The sequence below is a fragment of the Dermacentor albipictus genome, chromosome 2 (assembly GCF_038994185.2).
Source record: "Dermacentor albipictus isolate Rhodes 1998 colony chromosome 2, USDA_Dalb.pri_finalv2, whole genome shotgun sequence".
NCBI lineage: Eukaryota > Metazoa > Arthropoda > Arachnida > Ixodida > Ixodidae > Dermacentor > Dermacentor albipictus.
In genome coordinates, this window is record NC_091822.1 from 92,608,036 (window position 1) to 92,625,739 (window position 17,704).

The window sequence follows — 17,704 nt, forward strand, 5'->3', positions numbered from 1 at the left end:
GGCAACGTAGATGCGGCGTAGTAATCCCTATTCGAAACACTACCTCCTCACCACCGTTCAGAAAGTTGTACGCATTTCGGCCGCTGCTCTTGAAGAGATCCGCACAACGCACTACATCATGAAGGAACGTACTGATACTTGCAGCCGGGAAAGTCAATGATGCTTGCATTCGGCATGAGTTAGGCGAGCAGTCCAATTTACACACTACAACATTGAAGGCAAGATCATGGTCCACAGACAGAGTAAAAGGATCCACATGCTAAGACTATTGACCAAAGTTGAAACGTTGGTAGAAATGTTTTACGCAAGAAAGAATATGCCACTGACAGCGATGTAGGAGGCTTTTCAAAACACAACGATCTCCACATGTAAGCATAGTTAAAGTTGTTGGGCAAATTGTGTAATCTTAGAAAGGACCACAAACAACTTTTTGTGCCCTTGTAATAATCTCGAATGAAAACAGCGCTACACACTCGGCAGAAATCTAAGCAACAAGTTAGCAAAAAGAGTCATGCCCGGTGCCTAATTAGCATGACATCGCCAACAATGAAACACATGTCTAAATGCAGCGCTTCAAATCATGGGTGGTTAACATGGTTCCGAAGACAAAGGGTCGCCATAGGCCGCTAGTTACGAAGGGGTCACCGATTGTTCGCGCAAGAATGCTGTACTAATCACCAGTGTCACCAGCAGACTCGGAGCGAGACTGGTGAAAAAAAGCGGTTGGTTCCTTGCAGCGATCACAGGTAGGAATGCCAGTAGGCCATCGCGGTGACGACTTCACTGCATCACCTCAGCGGCATCACATCATCCTGCCGCCATCATGACAGATTACCGCGAGGAATACACTTGAGAACCACTCAAAAACTACGCATAGGGCTATCGAGTGAAAAGAAACACTCGTGATAGTTAATTGCAAACATTGACCAGTATTACTGTCATCTGTGATTTTCCTTCATACTCGAACTGATTTGCGCTAAAGGAAGACAAGTTAACTGCAGTGCGTAGTGTAGAAGGGTGCAACTAGAGATACTGCTAGCCGTAAGCTCCAGTGACTGCGCGTTTAATAGTGTGATGCGCCACAGAGAACATCGCTTATTATAAATGTCATTCTTCCGCGCCCGTACTTTCCTCACTGTGTTCTGCGCTCCTGCTCACACCTTCTCTCCCGCTCGCCCCCGAATTTGCAAGATAAACTGAGCAAACTTCGGGGCATAATTAAAACATTATCCTTCTAGGCCGCTGGCACTTCCTTGCAGACGCAATGTGCATAGTAGTGTCCTGATTAATAATAATAATAATAATAATAATAATAACAATAGCAACAATAATAAATACCTCTATTACATAGATCAAATATACGCCTGTGGTGGTTTCAATACATCAGGCTATGCCTAAAATTGGACCGGGGATGCCCGAACACTGCGCATCTACATCTAGAGCCGTCACCAAGTGGGGCCTCCTGAAGTAGTTCAAGCACTTAGTTAATTCGAACTTATCGTTTCGCTACCACAATAATCTTGCAAATGGTGTTCCAACGACGAACTTTGGACTGCCGACTTCCGTGTAAAGCTACGCCATTGTGGCAGTGTTGCATGTTGAGAAAATTTTTTTGTCTTTAGGCAAGAACAACGTTAGGAAAAACCTTCCGCCGTGTCAAACGCCTTATTGTTCGTTATATACAGCGTTTACATGTTAAAAATAGTGTGAGAACTAAAGAGCTCTGTATCGCTCGCAACTGTTCATGCTCTTGAAGCTGTTACTAGCTTTAAGAAAATCTGAAACTGCATGAAAATTGGATCACAAGGAGTGACGTCGACAACGGTGTGCAGGGACGTTATTAACGCCAGTCTGAAGGAGTAAATTCAGAACACATGATTGTCCTACAGTAGCTGAACTGAGAACATGTTTTCGTTAGGTTATCTCATGACGCACATAAAACAAATACAAGGCTAAAGAACGAACGGGGAACTGTCATTTATCTCAACGCACCCAAATGGCCTTTTGTAGACCGCATAATAGCTTCATTCACGTCAACATTTTGCCTCAGAAGTGTAATCCCAAGCGTGACCGCCATTCGCAGCTATCATTCAGTGCCCGCCGGGAGGCGTTGAATGACACGGTGGACTCCGAGAACATGGCCGACTTGGTGGGCGCCATGACCGCGTATGCGACGTTCGCTTCGTTGCCCCCAGCACAAGCCAACGTCACGCTTGTCGGGCTTGACATGTCGGCGGAGCGCTTGTTCTTCGTCAATCACTGTGTGATGTGGTGCCATGAGTACGGCACGTCACACGTCAGCTATGCGCCAGACCGATCCCGCTGCATAGTGCCTCTGATGAACATGCCCGAGTTCGCCAGTGCCTTTGGCTGTGCCCTCGGTGAACCCATGAATCCCCGAAAGAAGTGCAACTTTTGGCAGTGAACAATTTGCTGCTGCTGACCCTGCTTTTAGCCCTGAAGAAGGTCAATGAAAACTGCAATAAAAGCAAATTCAGAAGTCAGCACAGGAATAATTATTTCGTGTGACAGGGTTTTAGGTGGAAGAGCTGTTGATATTGATATTTTCTAAATAGGTTGTAAGCAAACGAGCGAAAAAGCACTATGCGCTCAATGACTCGTTGCTGAATATTAGATGATTAATAAAAGTAACCTGAAAACTACTGCCATCATTTTAACGCTTACAAAAAGTGTTGAAAGGTTATTGAAATATCATTGTTCAACGTCAACAAATGACATTGAATGAACATTAGGGAATTGTTGACAAGTGTTGATAATTCGCCCGCGACATTTTGTTGAAACATCATTGTGGCCTCTCGATTGTTGTTGAAACTATTGTTAAAACTATGATGTATTTCGACGTTGAAACCCTTTGAAGCATTGTTGAAGATGTCCTAATTCTGAAAATTGAAAGCGCATTGAAGTATATTTGAAATGTGTTGTTTGTCAATATTGAAAGCCCATCGAAGAATAGTTGCAGATCTGTTGAGCATCGCCACTCAAATTATGTTGAAAGCCCTTTGTGCCCTGCTGTGAATTACGCACTGTTTAACACTGCACTTTCCTGAAAATACTGCAGAGCTATGTTGGATATAGTTACCTTTGAGGTCACGTTGATATGCTTGCTGTGAAAGTATAGGGGTCAAATTAAAAGCAGGTGCTTTTGTATTGCAGGCCTCTATCACCCTGGGCTTAAAAGCATACTCATAGATCGCCTGTAATGAACCATGTTGTAAAGCTGCTAGCAGTCATGTTATGCCACTTTTTTAAATTGTCAAAGTGAATGGTCCTTCAAGAAATGAGCAGTGCTAAACTGATGCAGACAAAAACCATTTTTCCAGGTGAACTGTTTATTTGTAACCAAACATATGTGTAAATGTACAACTATTTGTAGTTTGAGAACATGAGAAACTTCATAAAAATTCTTCCAAAGTAGAAAATTCCTGCCGCTTGACACCATAAGAAAATTGAATACTGACAGATGTAGTCTATGTGGCCCTCAAGTACAAGAAATTTTCCAAAAGGAATAAATGTTAAAAAACAAATACTTATATAAATAAATGTGCACGCCGACTGACATGACTGTAAATATGAACTCAAAAAAGGTACTTGGTTTCTCTATTAGGTAGCCAGTGGTAGTATGACCATGGCACGATTCGCTTGAGCCCACAATACTCCCTGAGACCTGATGTGAAGTGCGGTTTTCTTTATGTTTCGTGGAATTTATTAAAAACTGGTGTTACAGCTAACATAATTATAGTTACAGAGTGCCAAGCATTACTTGCATGATCAATGAATACACCATACTCAGCCAATTAACAAAAACTCAGTTCCTGATAAAATGTTTTAGGATTTGTAGCCTGTGACTTTACAAGGGGTATGCACTTAGGTTGAATTTCCAGTATCACACCAGTAACAAGACGCATACCATCAAACTGGCTGTAGAAATGCACTGTTGTTGGACTTACTCTTTTAACAAAACGCACAGTTATGCATTGAAGCACAAAAGTAACTGGAATGCCCATGTATTTGTCTCATATTTATGAAAAATCTCGAAACTGTGTCATCCTGGAAAATAATTTCAAGTCAATACTTTCAAACTTACTTGCTACAATTTGCAAACTGAAATATGCGCCGTGATATTAAAAGTGAATAATAACTTCGTGAGAATCAGTTGAATGTGTTTTCATTTCTTGTGCTAGTAATGTCCACCTCTGGACAATCCAGCTCAAGGACAATAATTATGCTATCTGGCACAAGCAACCTAAAAAAATCTGTCAACTATTTATGCATAACATTGTACAATCCGTATGTGTTGGTTGAATTGTGTGCGCCAATTTCAGTAAACCTTACGTACTTTTGAAACATGGCAATCGAGAAAGTGGTGCTTATGGAATCACTTTATTTTGATGCATTGCTGTTGCATGATCGAGTTGTGTTTGCTGCCATGATAACGTTTCTGCGCAGGTCATTCCATATCAAGCGACTTATTCATATAGACTGCTTCAGATTTTCATATGAAAAAAAACAGCTATTAACGATGTCCTGCAATACTACAAAGTTACTCCTTGTGTGAGTTCCAGTCCAATTTTATTCACTGCTACAAAAAATAACGAAATAAGTTTTTAAAAATCTAGTTTCATGCAAACATGAAAGCCACATCGTTGCCTTTAACGGAGATTTTTTGTTGAATTCTAAATTCAAGCCGACTTATACCTATTAATATTTACTCATGTGTTTTAAATAGCAGTAAACCATTTTTACGAAGTTATGTAAAATGCAGTTTTTACTGAACAACTCTGACAATGGCGCAGATGCACTTACAGGTGTGCGATTCCATGCCGCATCGACCAGCGTTTTTTCAACACCACAGATATAGCTGAAAACATTGCCATATGTTTACTAGAGTTCGAAACTCCTTGCCCACTTTTATTTATTTTTCGCAGATATTTTGTAGAATTCTGGTGACAGTTTAGTTTTCCTGCTCAGCTGAGCTAGAGATATCAATCAACATTCTTTTTCAAATGTACATTGTATTAATCGACGCCTTCAAATGGTGTGCATGGAAATACGGTGAAGTCATGCAACTGCCACATAGCCAATTTTCCAACTATTTGAATACTTCAAGTACTTTCGGCACCGGCAAAAGTGAGTCAAATTGCAATGCGGCAATTTTTTTCGTAACGAGAAATACAAAGAACAGAGATTAAATACAGAATGGTAGCCCAGGTGGCATACTGCAGCAGAAAAATATTTGAAGCTCTGAAGGTTCAGCTGATCGCCCGTAAAGAAACTGTAAAATTCTAATCTTTTGCAATAAGCTTTGTGTTCAAATTAAGAACAGTATTGGTAGTTGGCCAAAACATATGTGATACATTATTGGATAACTCTACATGTCTGCTATGCATGTGTGAATTAAAAAAAAAGAATGCTTTATTTTTAAATGCAAAAAATTGTTTTGAATTTTTGTCAGCACCGACTTTTTTCGGATTTGCGTACAGCTTGCCGGCCAGGAATACAGAAGACAAAGCTGGCTTTATTTGCTACACAGTTACAGGCGATTCTTATGAGCTTATCCGCATGTTCGGTGTAGTTACGCAGCGTGGTTCGGAAAGGCAGGGCGTACGTTAGACGAATAATGACGAAGGCGTTTATTAGTTACATGGTGTCTCCTTCGGTCATGCCTTCTCTGCTACGTGCAACTCTGCTAATAAGCGCGGTTACGCTCCGAACAGTGCGTCTGAGATTGGGGAGCGCTATGCTAACGCCGCCCGTTTCTTGAATGCACATTCCCAGTACGCGCAGGTGGGATGCCCTCTTGATGGGCTCTCCCTCCAAGGTGAGCTGCAGATCCGGAGCCCTGGTCGCTTGGGTATGTCTAGGTCTTATATGAATGTACTCCGATTTCGCTGGAGCGTACCTCATGCCTGCTCTCCTCATGTAGCTTTCAATGGTGTTGATGGCCTGTTGAAACGTGTCCTGTCGGTTTCCATAGGACCCTTCGCAGGCCCAGAGCGTTATGTCGTCTGCATGTATGGCGCAGCCAAGGTCCCGGTTCTTCTGTAAGTCCAGGGTCATTCTACGTAAGCCGATGTTAGACAGAACTGGTACCAATATGGATCCTTGAGGAGTGCCCTTATCCGGTAGACGGTACAGGGCAGAACGTGCTGAATCCAGGTCGTGCGGCTTGCCCGGTTTTGGTATAACCACGATGTCTGTCTCTTTCCATGCTCGTGGTAGTCTTCCGTCCGGTCGCCAGACCTGTTCGTTGAAGAAGTCGACTAAGTGCTGTAGGGCGACGTCACTAAGGTTGCGCAGCATTGCGTTGGTGATTTGGTCGGGTCCAGGAGCCGTGTTCTTCTTGAAGGTTTGTGCCGCTGCGTAGAGCTCTGAGAAGGTGATGGGGGCGTCCAAGCTAGAGTTATCCTGTCCTTAGTATTCTCTCATAACGCGTGAAGGTGTCTGGCCAGTGCCAGTGTAGGTGCGTTTTAGGTGCTCGAGTAGTTCTTGTTCTGAGCCCTTGTTTTCTCCTAAGAGCCGTCGAATGACGTTAAACGTCTCGGTGCGCGTGCATGCTAGTTGGGCCTAACATGCACCGAAGAATGGCGCAGGTCCTCTTGGTGCTGATGGTGCCTCCGAGAGAGTCCCAGAAGTTGCGCCAATTTTGATTATTCAGCTCCTTTGCATAGGTATTAGCTTCGTTTGCCAGCAGAGCTATTCGGCGCCTAAGTTTGCGATTACGCCGCTGCCGCTTCCAGCGTTTGTGGGCCTCCAGCGTTTGTGGGCTTCTGTGGGCCTCCCAGTAGTGGACGAGATGGCTGTCTACTGCTGGTGCTTCCGTTATGGTCTTGATCTCTTTGGTGGTGGCAGCATGGGCTTCCTTGAGGAAAGTTGTCCAACCTGCGGCCGTGGCTGGAAATGAGGAAGCAGCCTGTTGTCGTTCTCCATACCTTTTCCAATTAGTGAGCCTGGCCACGCCTAGGGGCTGTAGAACTTTAGCTGTGTTAACATTGATACACAATAGATAGTGATCACTACCTAGCGTTTCGTCTAGGTTAGACCAGGTGACCCCCGTCTCATCGTTGACAAACGTAAGGTCCGGTGTCGTGTCCTGGGCAGCGCTGTTTCCTGTCCTTGCAGGAGTGCCTGGCTGCGTAATGAGTACAAGTTCGTGAGATTGAGTTTCTCGTTGTGGATTGAAGCTCTTGGCGGTGTCGCGTTGATAACCCCATGCGGAGTGCCAAGCGTTAAAGTCTCTGAGAAAGACTAGTCAGTCTTTCGTTGAGAGCAAGGTAGATACATGACTTAAAATTAATGAAAAATCGGCCCTCTTATCTCTAGGGGGCCATATACGTTGGTTACTAGGCACTTGGGACGACGCTTCTTAACTGGCCAAATGGTGAGTATTTGGTGGTGGATTTTTAGGCCAGGTGCTATGGCGACAGTGATTGTCAGGTTCTTGCGGGCCAATGCTGGCACTTCAGGGTAGTACGAATCGCTGTAAAAACGGTAGCCGGCAATAGGTATCCGCATTTGCCCCACTTCCTGAAGACAAATAATGTCAAGTGGGGCCAGCGCCGCCTTGATATATTGTGTAAGTGCAGAATGTTGGTTATGTAGTGATCGGCAGTTCCACTGCCAAATTACGAGATTCTCTTGGTGTGTAGGTGTGTAATTAGCCAGAGTATGGGCTCTCGAAATGTTCTGTGTCTGTGGTTACGGTGGCCTTTGGATCTCGGTTCTCCGGGCTAAGGCTGCTACGACGTTTTCGCGTTTTTTTTACTCCTTTGAGCGAGTCATCGTCGCACGGCTTAAGATTGTGAAGCTCTGTTAAAAATAATTGCATTTGTGCGCACATATTGTCTACTTTCCCTTCCAGATGAGTGATGGGTGTAGGCGTCTGTTACTTAGGCTGCGTTTGTGATAGTGGTTTGGTCTGTGTTGGTTTCGTCTGTGTGTTTGACAGTTGTGCGGGTGCGTTTGTTTCATGGGTTCCTCCGTGCGTCATCATGCTTGCCATTTGTAGTTTAAGCGTTTCGAGTTCATTTTTCATGCTCTCCAAGCTTGCCTTATGTTGTCTGTTTTCGGCAACTATTTTCTTGGGCAGTCCCTGGTGTGGGCAGTCCCTGGTGTCCCTGGCAGTCCCTGGTGTGGTCGGATAACTATCTTGAAGTCATCCTTAGGAAGAGGAGGAAGTTTGGGTATGCCCCTTTGTCGTTTCCTTAGTTTCACCGGGTTAGTACTGCCCGTTGAGTACCCGCCGTGGTTGCTCAGTGGCTATGGTGTTGGGCTGCTGAGCACGAGGTCGCGGGATCGAATCCCGGCCACGGCGGCCGCATTTCGATGGGGGTGAAATGCGAAAACGCCCGTGTACTTATATTTAGGTGCACGTTAAAGAACCCCAGGTAGTCGAAATTTGCGGAGTCCTCCACTACGGCGTGCCTCATAATCAGAAAGTGGTTTTGGCACGTAAAACCCCATAATTTAATTTTTTTTGCCCGTTGAGTCCGTTTCTCGCTTGCGCTCTCGAGCCTGCTGCTTCTTTTGCCGTAGTGTCAGGACTGTCTGCCAGTCGTCGTCCGTCCGCTGGCGTCCCGTGGCGTTGTGGCGAACGGAGCCTGCTACTCCGTCTTCTGTTCTGCCTACAATTGTTAGATCCATGTTCTCTGCTGGTGTGATCTCACCTTGCATTGTCGTCGTCTTCTTGGCACGGCGAAATGCCGCTTATGAGACAGAGTATACTTCACTGAAGGCAATTTTTTAGAGTGAAACGCCGCCCGCGTTGGAGCCCTGAAGCACCTGTATGACAAGGTCGTCAGACACCGGGGTCAGTGATGCATCATCACAACAAATGTTTTGGTGTTTTAACTATACGCCACGTTTACTTGAACACTCTGGCTTGGTTTGATTTTCAGAACAACTTTTGCTCAGCAGTTCCTTCAGGTTTGCCTAGCCGACAAAAGCCGCAAACGTGCTTTTGAATGCGCTCGCCACGCCGCCTCGTCTGCTCGGCGTCTAATTGGCGTGTGCTCCTCACAGAATTCGCGTACTCTTCAAGGGCGGATTGCAATGAATGCAATGAACAATTAGGCCTTTAAAGGGTTGCGCATCGTGAACGCATTGGCGCTGATGCTGTGCTACCATCTGCTAGGTTAATTTCAAACTCATTTCATACCTCGGCAGGGCCTGGTAAGGCCTCACATCGTCAACATAAAGAGCTGATTTCTACAACAACGACAAATTATACCTAGTTTCCTGCCCTCAGTCTGAAGTGAGGCTAAGCGATGAGTGATGTAATCATAGATGTAATCATAGTAAGCAGTGTCTAAATTTTATTGGTTATTACTCATGATGTATATACGCCAATGATGCTAAGCAGCTTCCCTGGAATATCATTAACGGCTCACTGCAGGATCACTTGAATCAGCACCACACAAACCTAGAAGTAGGTTTGTGTGGTGCTTCATCTACTTCCTACTTCAGCACGAACCAACTAGCCCAAGCACGAGTTTTACTTACACAAACCTAATTTAAGCACTAGATGCTTCGCAGTGTGAGGAAAACGCAGTAGCTGGCATTTTTGCACCGTCATTCGATTGGACTTTTGCTTTTCCGCTCCCACACTTAAATATTTCTGGTATAATTCCTGGTCTTTGTCTTGGGATTGCATACGCTACAGCCTTCCACGGCAGCCGCAGTAATAATCACAGACTCTTATCGTTGGGCACCATTAATATCATTCCCAGCAGGTGCCATAAATTAAGAACTTTACACTCACTGGCTCCAAGTGATTTGCGCAGTTTACGACTACTATGAATACGCAAATACAGAGGTACATTTATGAATGAAGCGACCGATAATTCAGCCAAGACATTTTTTACAGACCCATGTTTATCTTCCTTCCAACAATTCGTTTTGTCGCGTCTGTCAGCTTTCAAAGTTACATCCTTTTGACATCAGAATCAAATCTAGCGTCCTCCACGTAACTTCACCACTTACAAGTCCTTTGGAACGGGAAAGTTCGCAAAACAAGAGAGACAGACGTAGCCGTAACGAGACCACGACGTCGAATCCCACCCTTAAATTTATACATCCACCGATCTGGTCTGGTGTTTCTCTTTTGTGGCATTTCTGCAGCCCATTAGAAACAATTCAACATTGTTTACTGCACTGCCGGCGTTGCGCCTCTCTGAGAAAACGTACATTGCAAGTTACAATGCAACACCTCATCCCGACATTGAACTCTCCGTTGCTGCTGTCTTTCGGAGCTTCTGGGCTCTGAACTCGTACAGGGACGTATGCATCGTCATAGAGAAATTCATTGTTAAATCAAACCGATTTCATTGTTAATAGTATTCACCATTTAATTTCTCCCTTATTGCGTCATTTATAGATATACATACACGGGCTAAAGCTTACGTGGCTATAGCGGCCATTGTGCTGAATCTGGCTATGACCAGGGGAGGAGAGCGTGATAAGGTGAACCACACCAACTACTTCTTCAGCAGGACACAGGGTTTAAGTGATGGAGGGGTCTTCTTGACACGAGAAAGGTAGAATAGTGTGCAGAAAACTCTAAGGAGTATGTGCGTACAGCAGAAAGAACGGCGCATATCAGATAACTCCGCGCTTTGCGGTATTGTACGCGCTCCTAAAAAAAGGTAAGATGGCAACCCTTTTTTTGTGGTAAGCGGCGACGTACATTGATAGCATCTTGGTAAGATTCGATTCATCCGGTCCGTGAGGTGGTTGGCTTGCGGGTCATAAGTAGCGGAATGACGATGGGCAGAACCACAATGCCGTAAAGGTTCTTCAACGACGTCATTAGTGAATTGCCGTCTACCGTCACTGATGAGAACGCGTGGAGCTAGTCCACGTAGTATGACGTGACGCCACAAAGGTGAAGATGTATCTGTTGCGGTGCCAGGTGGAAGTACCGCCGTTTCGATATAGCCAGTTTGCAAATCGACACACGCTATAACTAAAGCCCCTACATCCACGCGCCACCGCCGACCAAGCTAAGTACCGCCAACCTACCCTCCTCCTCCACGCTCCTCTCCCACTCACCCCCTCAGCTTCCGGCGTCAAGCGGAACCTACGTAGCTTCAGCTTCCTGTTCCGAGTGGAAGTGACGTTATGTTTTTAGCGTTGTTTACTTTCGCGTCTACGGAGAGGCTTTAATTGCACCAGCTGCGGTTGAAACTGTTATTGCGATTCCATCCAAGAACCACCGCCTATTGTAATCGGCGATCTGGTCGTGTTCGCTGCTTCGCGTCAACCTGTGACGGGTTATGTATGCCACGAGAGACAACGTACAGTGGAATGCAGTGCCTGGGTGCTTGGAGACCGCTCCCGTTTTTCGTGCATTTGGAAAACAGCAACCGCAAACTACTACTTCAGCGGAATACAACAGCTTGTCCCCTTTGAATTCTTGTTTTGAAGCATACATCCCCTTCAGCCAGCACGTATGGAGGGACTTTAGTGAAGAGTTCGCGACGCCAATTTGTACGGCAGACGCATAGAGTTTATGCTGTTGATTCTGAGGTTGAACTTGTCTCGTACGGCAGATCGAAGGTTACGAACGTCCCAAGTGCGTGCACTGCGTGAAGAACTGCAATGACGTGAAGCTATGAAATATAACAAGTTCAAATTTGCGTGGAAGGCATTCAGTGACATGGTGAAAGCAAGTGTGCTTTTCCTGTGCGATATGCGCGGAGGTGTGCAGTGAATTGGTGCGTGCGCGCGTGTTGTAACGCGTGCAAAGGTGTACGGCGAATTGTGTTACTGTTGTGACGCGAGCAGATGTGTCCGGCGAATTATGTTCATGTGTTGTGCCCCAGCCCATGGCTCTCCGCACTTTGTCAGAGAAAGGGGACGACAGGCAAAGCGTGCGGGCGCAGCGTACGCAAACAAGCACGTAGATGCACACGAATGACGATTGGTGGAATGGCTAGAGCGAACTACTCAAATTAGCACCGGTTGCTAAGCACGGGCGTCTCACCATCGTCTGCAATCACAGTGGAAATTCTCGCAGCGCAACTCCGGGAAGCGTAAACGCCGGAACCGGAAATCTTAAAACCGGACATGCCGGAACCGGAAACGCCGGAAGCGGAAATGCCGGAACCGGATTTGGTGTGAGGGGAAAAGGCGGTTGGCGGTACTTAAGAGAGCGGCGGTGGCGCGCGGATGGAGGGGCTTTAGCTATAACCAGTGGCAGTCAGCTGACGCCTTCGGAAGCAGTCCGAGCAAGTCGATGCAGACTTTTTTCAAAGGGCGATGTTGGGGGCCTAACAGGTTGCAAATAGCTTGCTGGAGGCGGTTTAGTTTGCGTGTGGCGCTGACAAACAGCACAGCTGGGGAAATGCGGTTTCGCTGGATTCGAGATACTGGGTCAGGAAAATCTCTGGCGAAGTTGGTAGGTATGCGTAGAAAGCCAAGGTGCGCGGGCGTAATGTTGTCATGTGCTGAACGAAGAACCACCGGTGGTAGATTTTCGGGCACAACTAGGAGCAAAGGGGGGGGGGGGGTGGATCAGTTGTACAGCATACTGCGACGAAAAGGAAATGGTGTTTCTGCATACTCACGCGCAGCTAGCTGTGAGGGTTTCAAGGTAAGGTCGCAGCGTTGCTCGTTCTCGAATGTACTTGGGTCTGGAAACTTGGAAGAGGTAGAACCTACACAGCCAGCCGTTAAAATAATCGTTGTCAACCTTAGAGTGCAGCAAAGGGAGGAGAAATAGGTAATGAGAATCCATGTGACATCGCTCGCTCTTGTAGGTGATGGAAAAACAGCACCCTTGACAGTGTAAAGCTCAGCAGGTCAACTGGCCAGACTGGTCGCGTAGCCCAAAAGAGCATCTTAGTCAATCATGGTCTGGTCACTGTCGCTAACGCGTGGCCGTGTAGGCACGGTAGGAATTTCTGACAACTGCTAGATACACGAGTTCACCTACGGATTAGTTTCTCTCTGCTGCTGTTAGTGTCCGACTGGCACGGAAAATGACACACTGGCGACCTCCGCAGGTGTGAACAAGCACAACCTGTCACTTTAAGACGTCCTTTCTTTTGCGCAGTTTCCGCCCAAGTTGCCCATATGATTACGCTTCTGCCGGCTTTGGATACAACATTTGCGCAGTGACACTTTTTTGGGACACGAATCAAATGAACACATCATGTGAATTTTTGCCGTTGGTGTGACAGGTTCACATGATTCGCGTATCTGTTCCGTAGATACTGATGTATGAGTACGCTAAAATCTTATCTATGCCGCACAAGCAAGGTAGATGCTATAATATTCAACACCGAAATTTCAGACTGTGCGTGTGTTTATGACAGAATATTCCTCAGAATTTTTGACAATGGCTGCGCTCAAATCAATAGTCTTCAAACATTTCATTCGCAGAGCATGGCTTCTATCATAAACCTTGTGAACAATGAAAAGTGCGAAAAATGATATTTATGCTCGCAAGCTGAAAACAAAATCATTCCTCAGGTGGCATTCTTTACGGGCAGCAGAGCGATGCCTGTCTGATGCCGTTACTGAGTCTACAATGCGGATTGAAGCTTTTCATGATGCCAGGAATTTCAGCGCTCACCCACGTATGTCACATCCGCATATAGTCGCGTCCACGCGTAATAAGTAGACCTGTCCAAAGATTTAAACATAACCCTTGCTACCGCAGTGAATGCTTCGCCCTTTGCACGATACTGCCTTTATTTGGGGCATTTACACCGAGTTCATCCTGTGAGACCAGGGGCGCTATAACGTAAAACTATTCCAAACTTTTCTATTCCAATTCTGCTATCAGCCCTCCACGATTGGTCAAAACTTTTTTCGACCACCCCCCACTTCACCTGTCTGTCACGCGACGTCACGAAAACTGCAATACCTCCCCATCTGATATGATGTGTACACACTGATTATGCATGATTTGCCAGAAAAAACAAAAACGCCTATTTCTGATTCGACCCCTTTTCGCCATTAGCCCTCGGCTATTGGTAAAAAGTTTTCGGGCTGCACCCACTTCACCTGCCTGTCACGCGACGTCACAAAACCGCCCAAACTCACCGCGTCAAAGTGACATGTATGCGATAAAGATACATTAATATGCCGAACAAAACTGAATTTTTTTCGGAATAGCCGCAGGCTGCCCCGTTCCGAAAGGAATAAAAGATTGCGGCCCCCGATCGCTGAGACGCTGGCTACTCGCACCTGCCGGAGTGCATGGGTGTATTTGCGTATAATAAAACTTCTTGCGTGGCCGTGTAACGTTTTCGAGCACTTTCGGCACGTTTACCGCCTCATTCTGCCAACTCTTCTTTGCTGAGTGTCAGTTTTAGCGTCATTCTTAAGCTTCCGTTGCATGCCGCCGCGAATTTCGACCAGCCACCACAAGCTAAGTAAGGGAAAGCCGACCAATCGCCGACGGCGGCACCACCCTCTTCATCCTGTTATCGATTTTCAGTGCACTGGCTCTGCCCCAGCGGATCCCTCTCCACTTCAGCGTTCTCGTCTCCTCTTGTCAGCCAATTAGATACGACAAGCCGTTATGTGTAGGCAATGTTATTTGTTTTTCAAGCAAACAAAAGTGACCTCCTATGAACGAGGAGAGCGTTTGATTGGTCGGTTCAGACAACCCTGCGGGTGACCGCCCGGTGCTTGCGTCGGTGATTACGCAAATTTGACGTCAGGAAATTGGAATAGAAACATATTGGAATAGTTTTACGTTATAGGGCCCCAGGCCGGGCTCCTTCATATCGTAGCAGGCCCAGCCTGGGCCCGTGCACTGCTAAATGGTGGAATGTTTTGCAGTGTCCGTGTCCGCGGATATATTCGAAGTAGTAGGTCCACCCCCGTACGAGCGACAGCGTATGGCGCGGCATCCTAAGTATGACGCGGCATACTTGTTGTCCATAAACATATATAGTAGACTTCGCAGCAGCAGCATTTGAAGGAAGGATACAGCTACGCACTGTGACACACCAGACGCTCTCCTGAAGGTGCTAGTCGGTGTATGCGTCCGATCAATACATTCGTGGTGCAGCGTTGGGCTGCGGTGCTAGGATAGCGACGTTCGACCATAACTCCGCGCTATACCGCAAGGCGTCCAGCCCGCTTAGCAAAGCTCGCGAAGGCACACGAAGAAATACTCGCTTTAAAAAATGTTCCCCGTCGGAAAATGTTAACAAGGTTATCATGATGATGATGATGCTGATCATCATCATCATCAACAGCAGCAGCAGCCTATTTTATGTCCACTGCAGGACGAAGGCGTCGCCCTGCAGTCTCAAATATCCCTGTCCAGCGCCAACCGATTCCACCGAGTGCTCGCGAATCCCCTAATTTCATTTCCCCACCTAGTCTTCTGCCGTACTAAGACTGCGCTTCTCTTATCTTGACAACCATTCTGTAACCATAACGGTCCACCGGTTATCTAATCTGCGCGTTATATCACCTGCCCAGTCCCATTATTTTCTCTGAATCTTAACTCGAATAATGCCTATGCCCGTTTGATCTCTCATCCAAACCCCTCTCTTTCTATCTCTTAACGTTCTGCCTAGCATTCTCCGTTTCATTGCTCTTTGCCCAGTCCTTAACTTGCTCTCAAGCTTCCTTGTTAGTTTCCAAGTTTCTGCCATCTGTGTCAGCACCGGTAAAGTGCACTGAATCCTTCCATATCAATGGTAATAGTATGCTTCCAGTCATACGCGTACAATATCTGCCCTATGCGCGTCATGGCATTTTTATTCTGTGAATTTCCTTCTCACGATCAGGGCTCACTGTTAGTAAAGACGTAGGTAAACATACTCCTTCACTGACTGTAGAGGGTGATTGGCGATCCCGAACTCTTGTTCAGCTGCCCGACTATTCATGATTATCTTTGTCTTCTGCATATAAATCTTCAACCCCAATCTTACACACACTCTCTCTCTCTCTTAAGGTCTTCAATCATTTGTTGTAACTCGGCTACATTGTTGTTGAATAGAACAATCTCATCGCAAACCGAAAGTTGCTGAGATATTCGCCGTCGATCCTTACTCCAATGCCTTCGGAGTTTAATAGCTTGAATACTTCTTCCAAGCACGCAGTGAATAGCATTGAAGAGATTGTGTCTCCCTTTCTGGTCCCTTTCTTTATAGGTATCTTCCTGCTTTTCTTGTGTCGAATTAAGGTAGCTGTAGACCCTGTGTATGTATTTTGCAAGGTATTTATGTAAGCGTTCTGTACTCCTTGATTACGTAATGCCTCTATGGCTGCTGGTATCTCTACCTAATCAAACCCTTTTTGTAATCTAGTAAAATCATGCAGAGCGGCTGATTGATTTCTACGGATTTCTAGATTGCCTGAATAATGACATGGAGGTGATCCATTGTAGAGTATCCCTTCTTGACGCCAGCCTGTTCCCTTGGTTGACTAAAGTCCCGTTTTGCGGCTATTCTATTGCAAGATGTCTTGGTGATTATTCTATACACTACTGGGAATAAGCTAACGGTACTATAATTTTTGCAGTCCTTAACGCCTCCCTTTTCGTGGATTAGTATAACATTTGCATTCTTCCAGTTTTCTGGGGCTCTTGAAGTCGACGGATACTTGGTATAGAGAGCTACCAGTTCTTAAGCGTAATGGCTCCTCCATCTTTGAAAAAATCGATTGTTTTTCCATCTCCTCCCGCCGCATTTCCCCCTTTCTTGTCTTGCAAGGCCCTTCTGACCTCATCGAAAGTTATAGAAGGAGTCTCTGCAACCTGTTCATTACTGCGTCGAATGGAGGTATCGTGGCTCCTCTGGGTACTGCACTGTTCAGTACAGAATACTTACGCTTCTTTTACTACACCTTCGATATTGCTGATGATAATATCCTTCTTATTTTTCAGTGCATACATGTTGGTTTGTCCTATGCCGAGTGCAAATACCAGCATGAATTAGTCTGATTTTACCCTTACTGCGTTTTGGTTGGCCTGTTTCTTCTTCACCAATATTACTCTTTCTTCCTTCATATTTATGTTCATATTCATATTCATATTCATATTTACTAACTTATAGTCACTGTACATCACCTGACCTAACAATCTACATCCTACGCTATGCTGGGATTGGCAGATCACTTTCTGGTCAACTTTCTGTTGCTACGGTTCCTGAAGAAGGCGTTCATTATTCGCAGCTTATTGCCTGCATCGAAATCTAACAGCATCTCTCCTCTAACGTTGCTACAATCGACGCCGCATTTGCCAATTTCGTGGCCACCAGCCTGCTTTATCCCCAATTTGGCATTCAAGTCGCCCGTTACTACAGTGTAACAAGTTTCCACTTTTCTCATCGCTAATTCAACATCTTCATAAAACTGATCTACGTTATCATCACCGTGACTGGATTTTGGAGCGTGGGCTTCTACTACCTCAAATGTATACCCCTTATTAAGTTTGATTACGACCACTGCTACCCTTTCATTAATGCTGTAGAATTCCTCAATGTTGCCCGCTATGTACTTGTGGATTAAGAATCGTACCCCGTATTGCTTCTTATCTGGGAGGCCTCTACAGCAGAGGAGATGGCCGTTAGTCAACACTGTATAAAGCCTCACCAGTTCTTCCAATCTCATTAAGGCCAAGGATACCACAAACAACGGCTGATAGTTTTTCAAAGAGCACTGCTAAGCTAGCCTCACTCGATTAAGTTCGATTGTTAAAGGTTGAGAGGGTCAGTAT

The 17,704-nt window shown here is 45.7% G+C and overlaps 1 protein-coding gene across 4 annotated transcripts in view; it reads left to right on the forward strand.

Moving 5' to 3' along the window:
• The window catches only part of LOC135902760 (neprilysin-1-like), a 108,858-nt gene extending 106,329 nt beyond the window's left edge, over positions 1 to 2,529 (forward strand). For 2 of the 4 annotated variants that reach the window (XM_065432990.2, XM_065432989.2), the window contains one exon: positions 2,084 to 2,528. In XM_065432990.2, coding sequence (XP_065289062.1) covers positions 2,084 to 2,425 — 342 coding nt within the window. In that variant the 3' untranslated portion in view covers positions 2,426 to 2,528. Of the gene's footprint in view, positions 1 to 2,083 lie in introns of all 4 variants that reach the window. The other 2 variants (XM_065432988.2, XM_065432987.2) reach the window with 2 other exon arrangements.
• Positions 2,530 to 17,704: the final 15,175 nt, after the last annotated feature.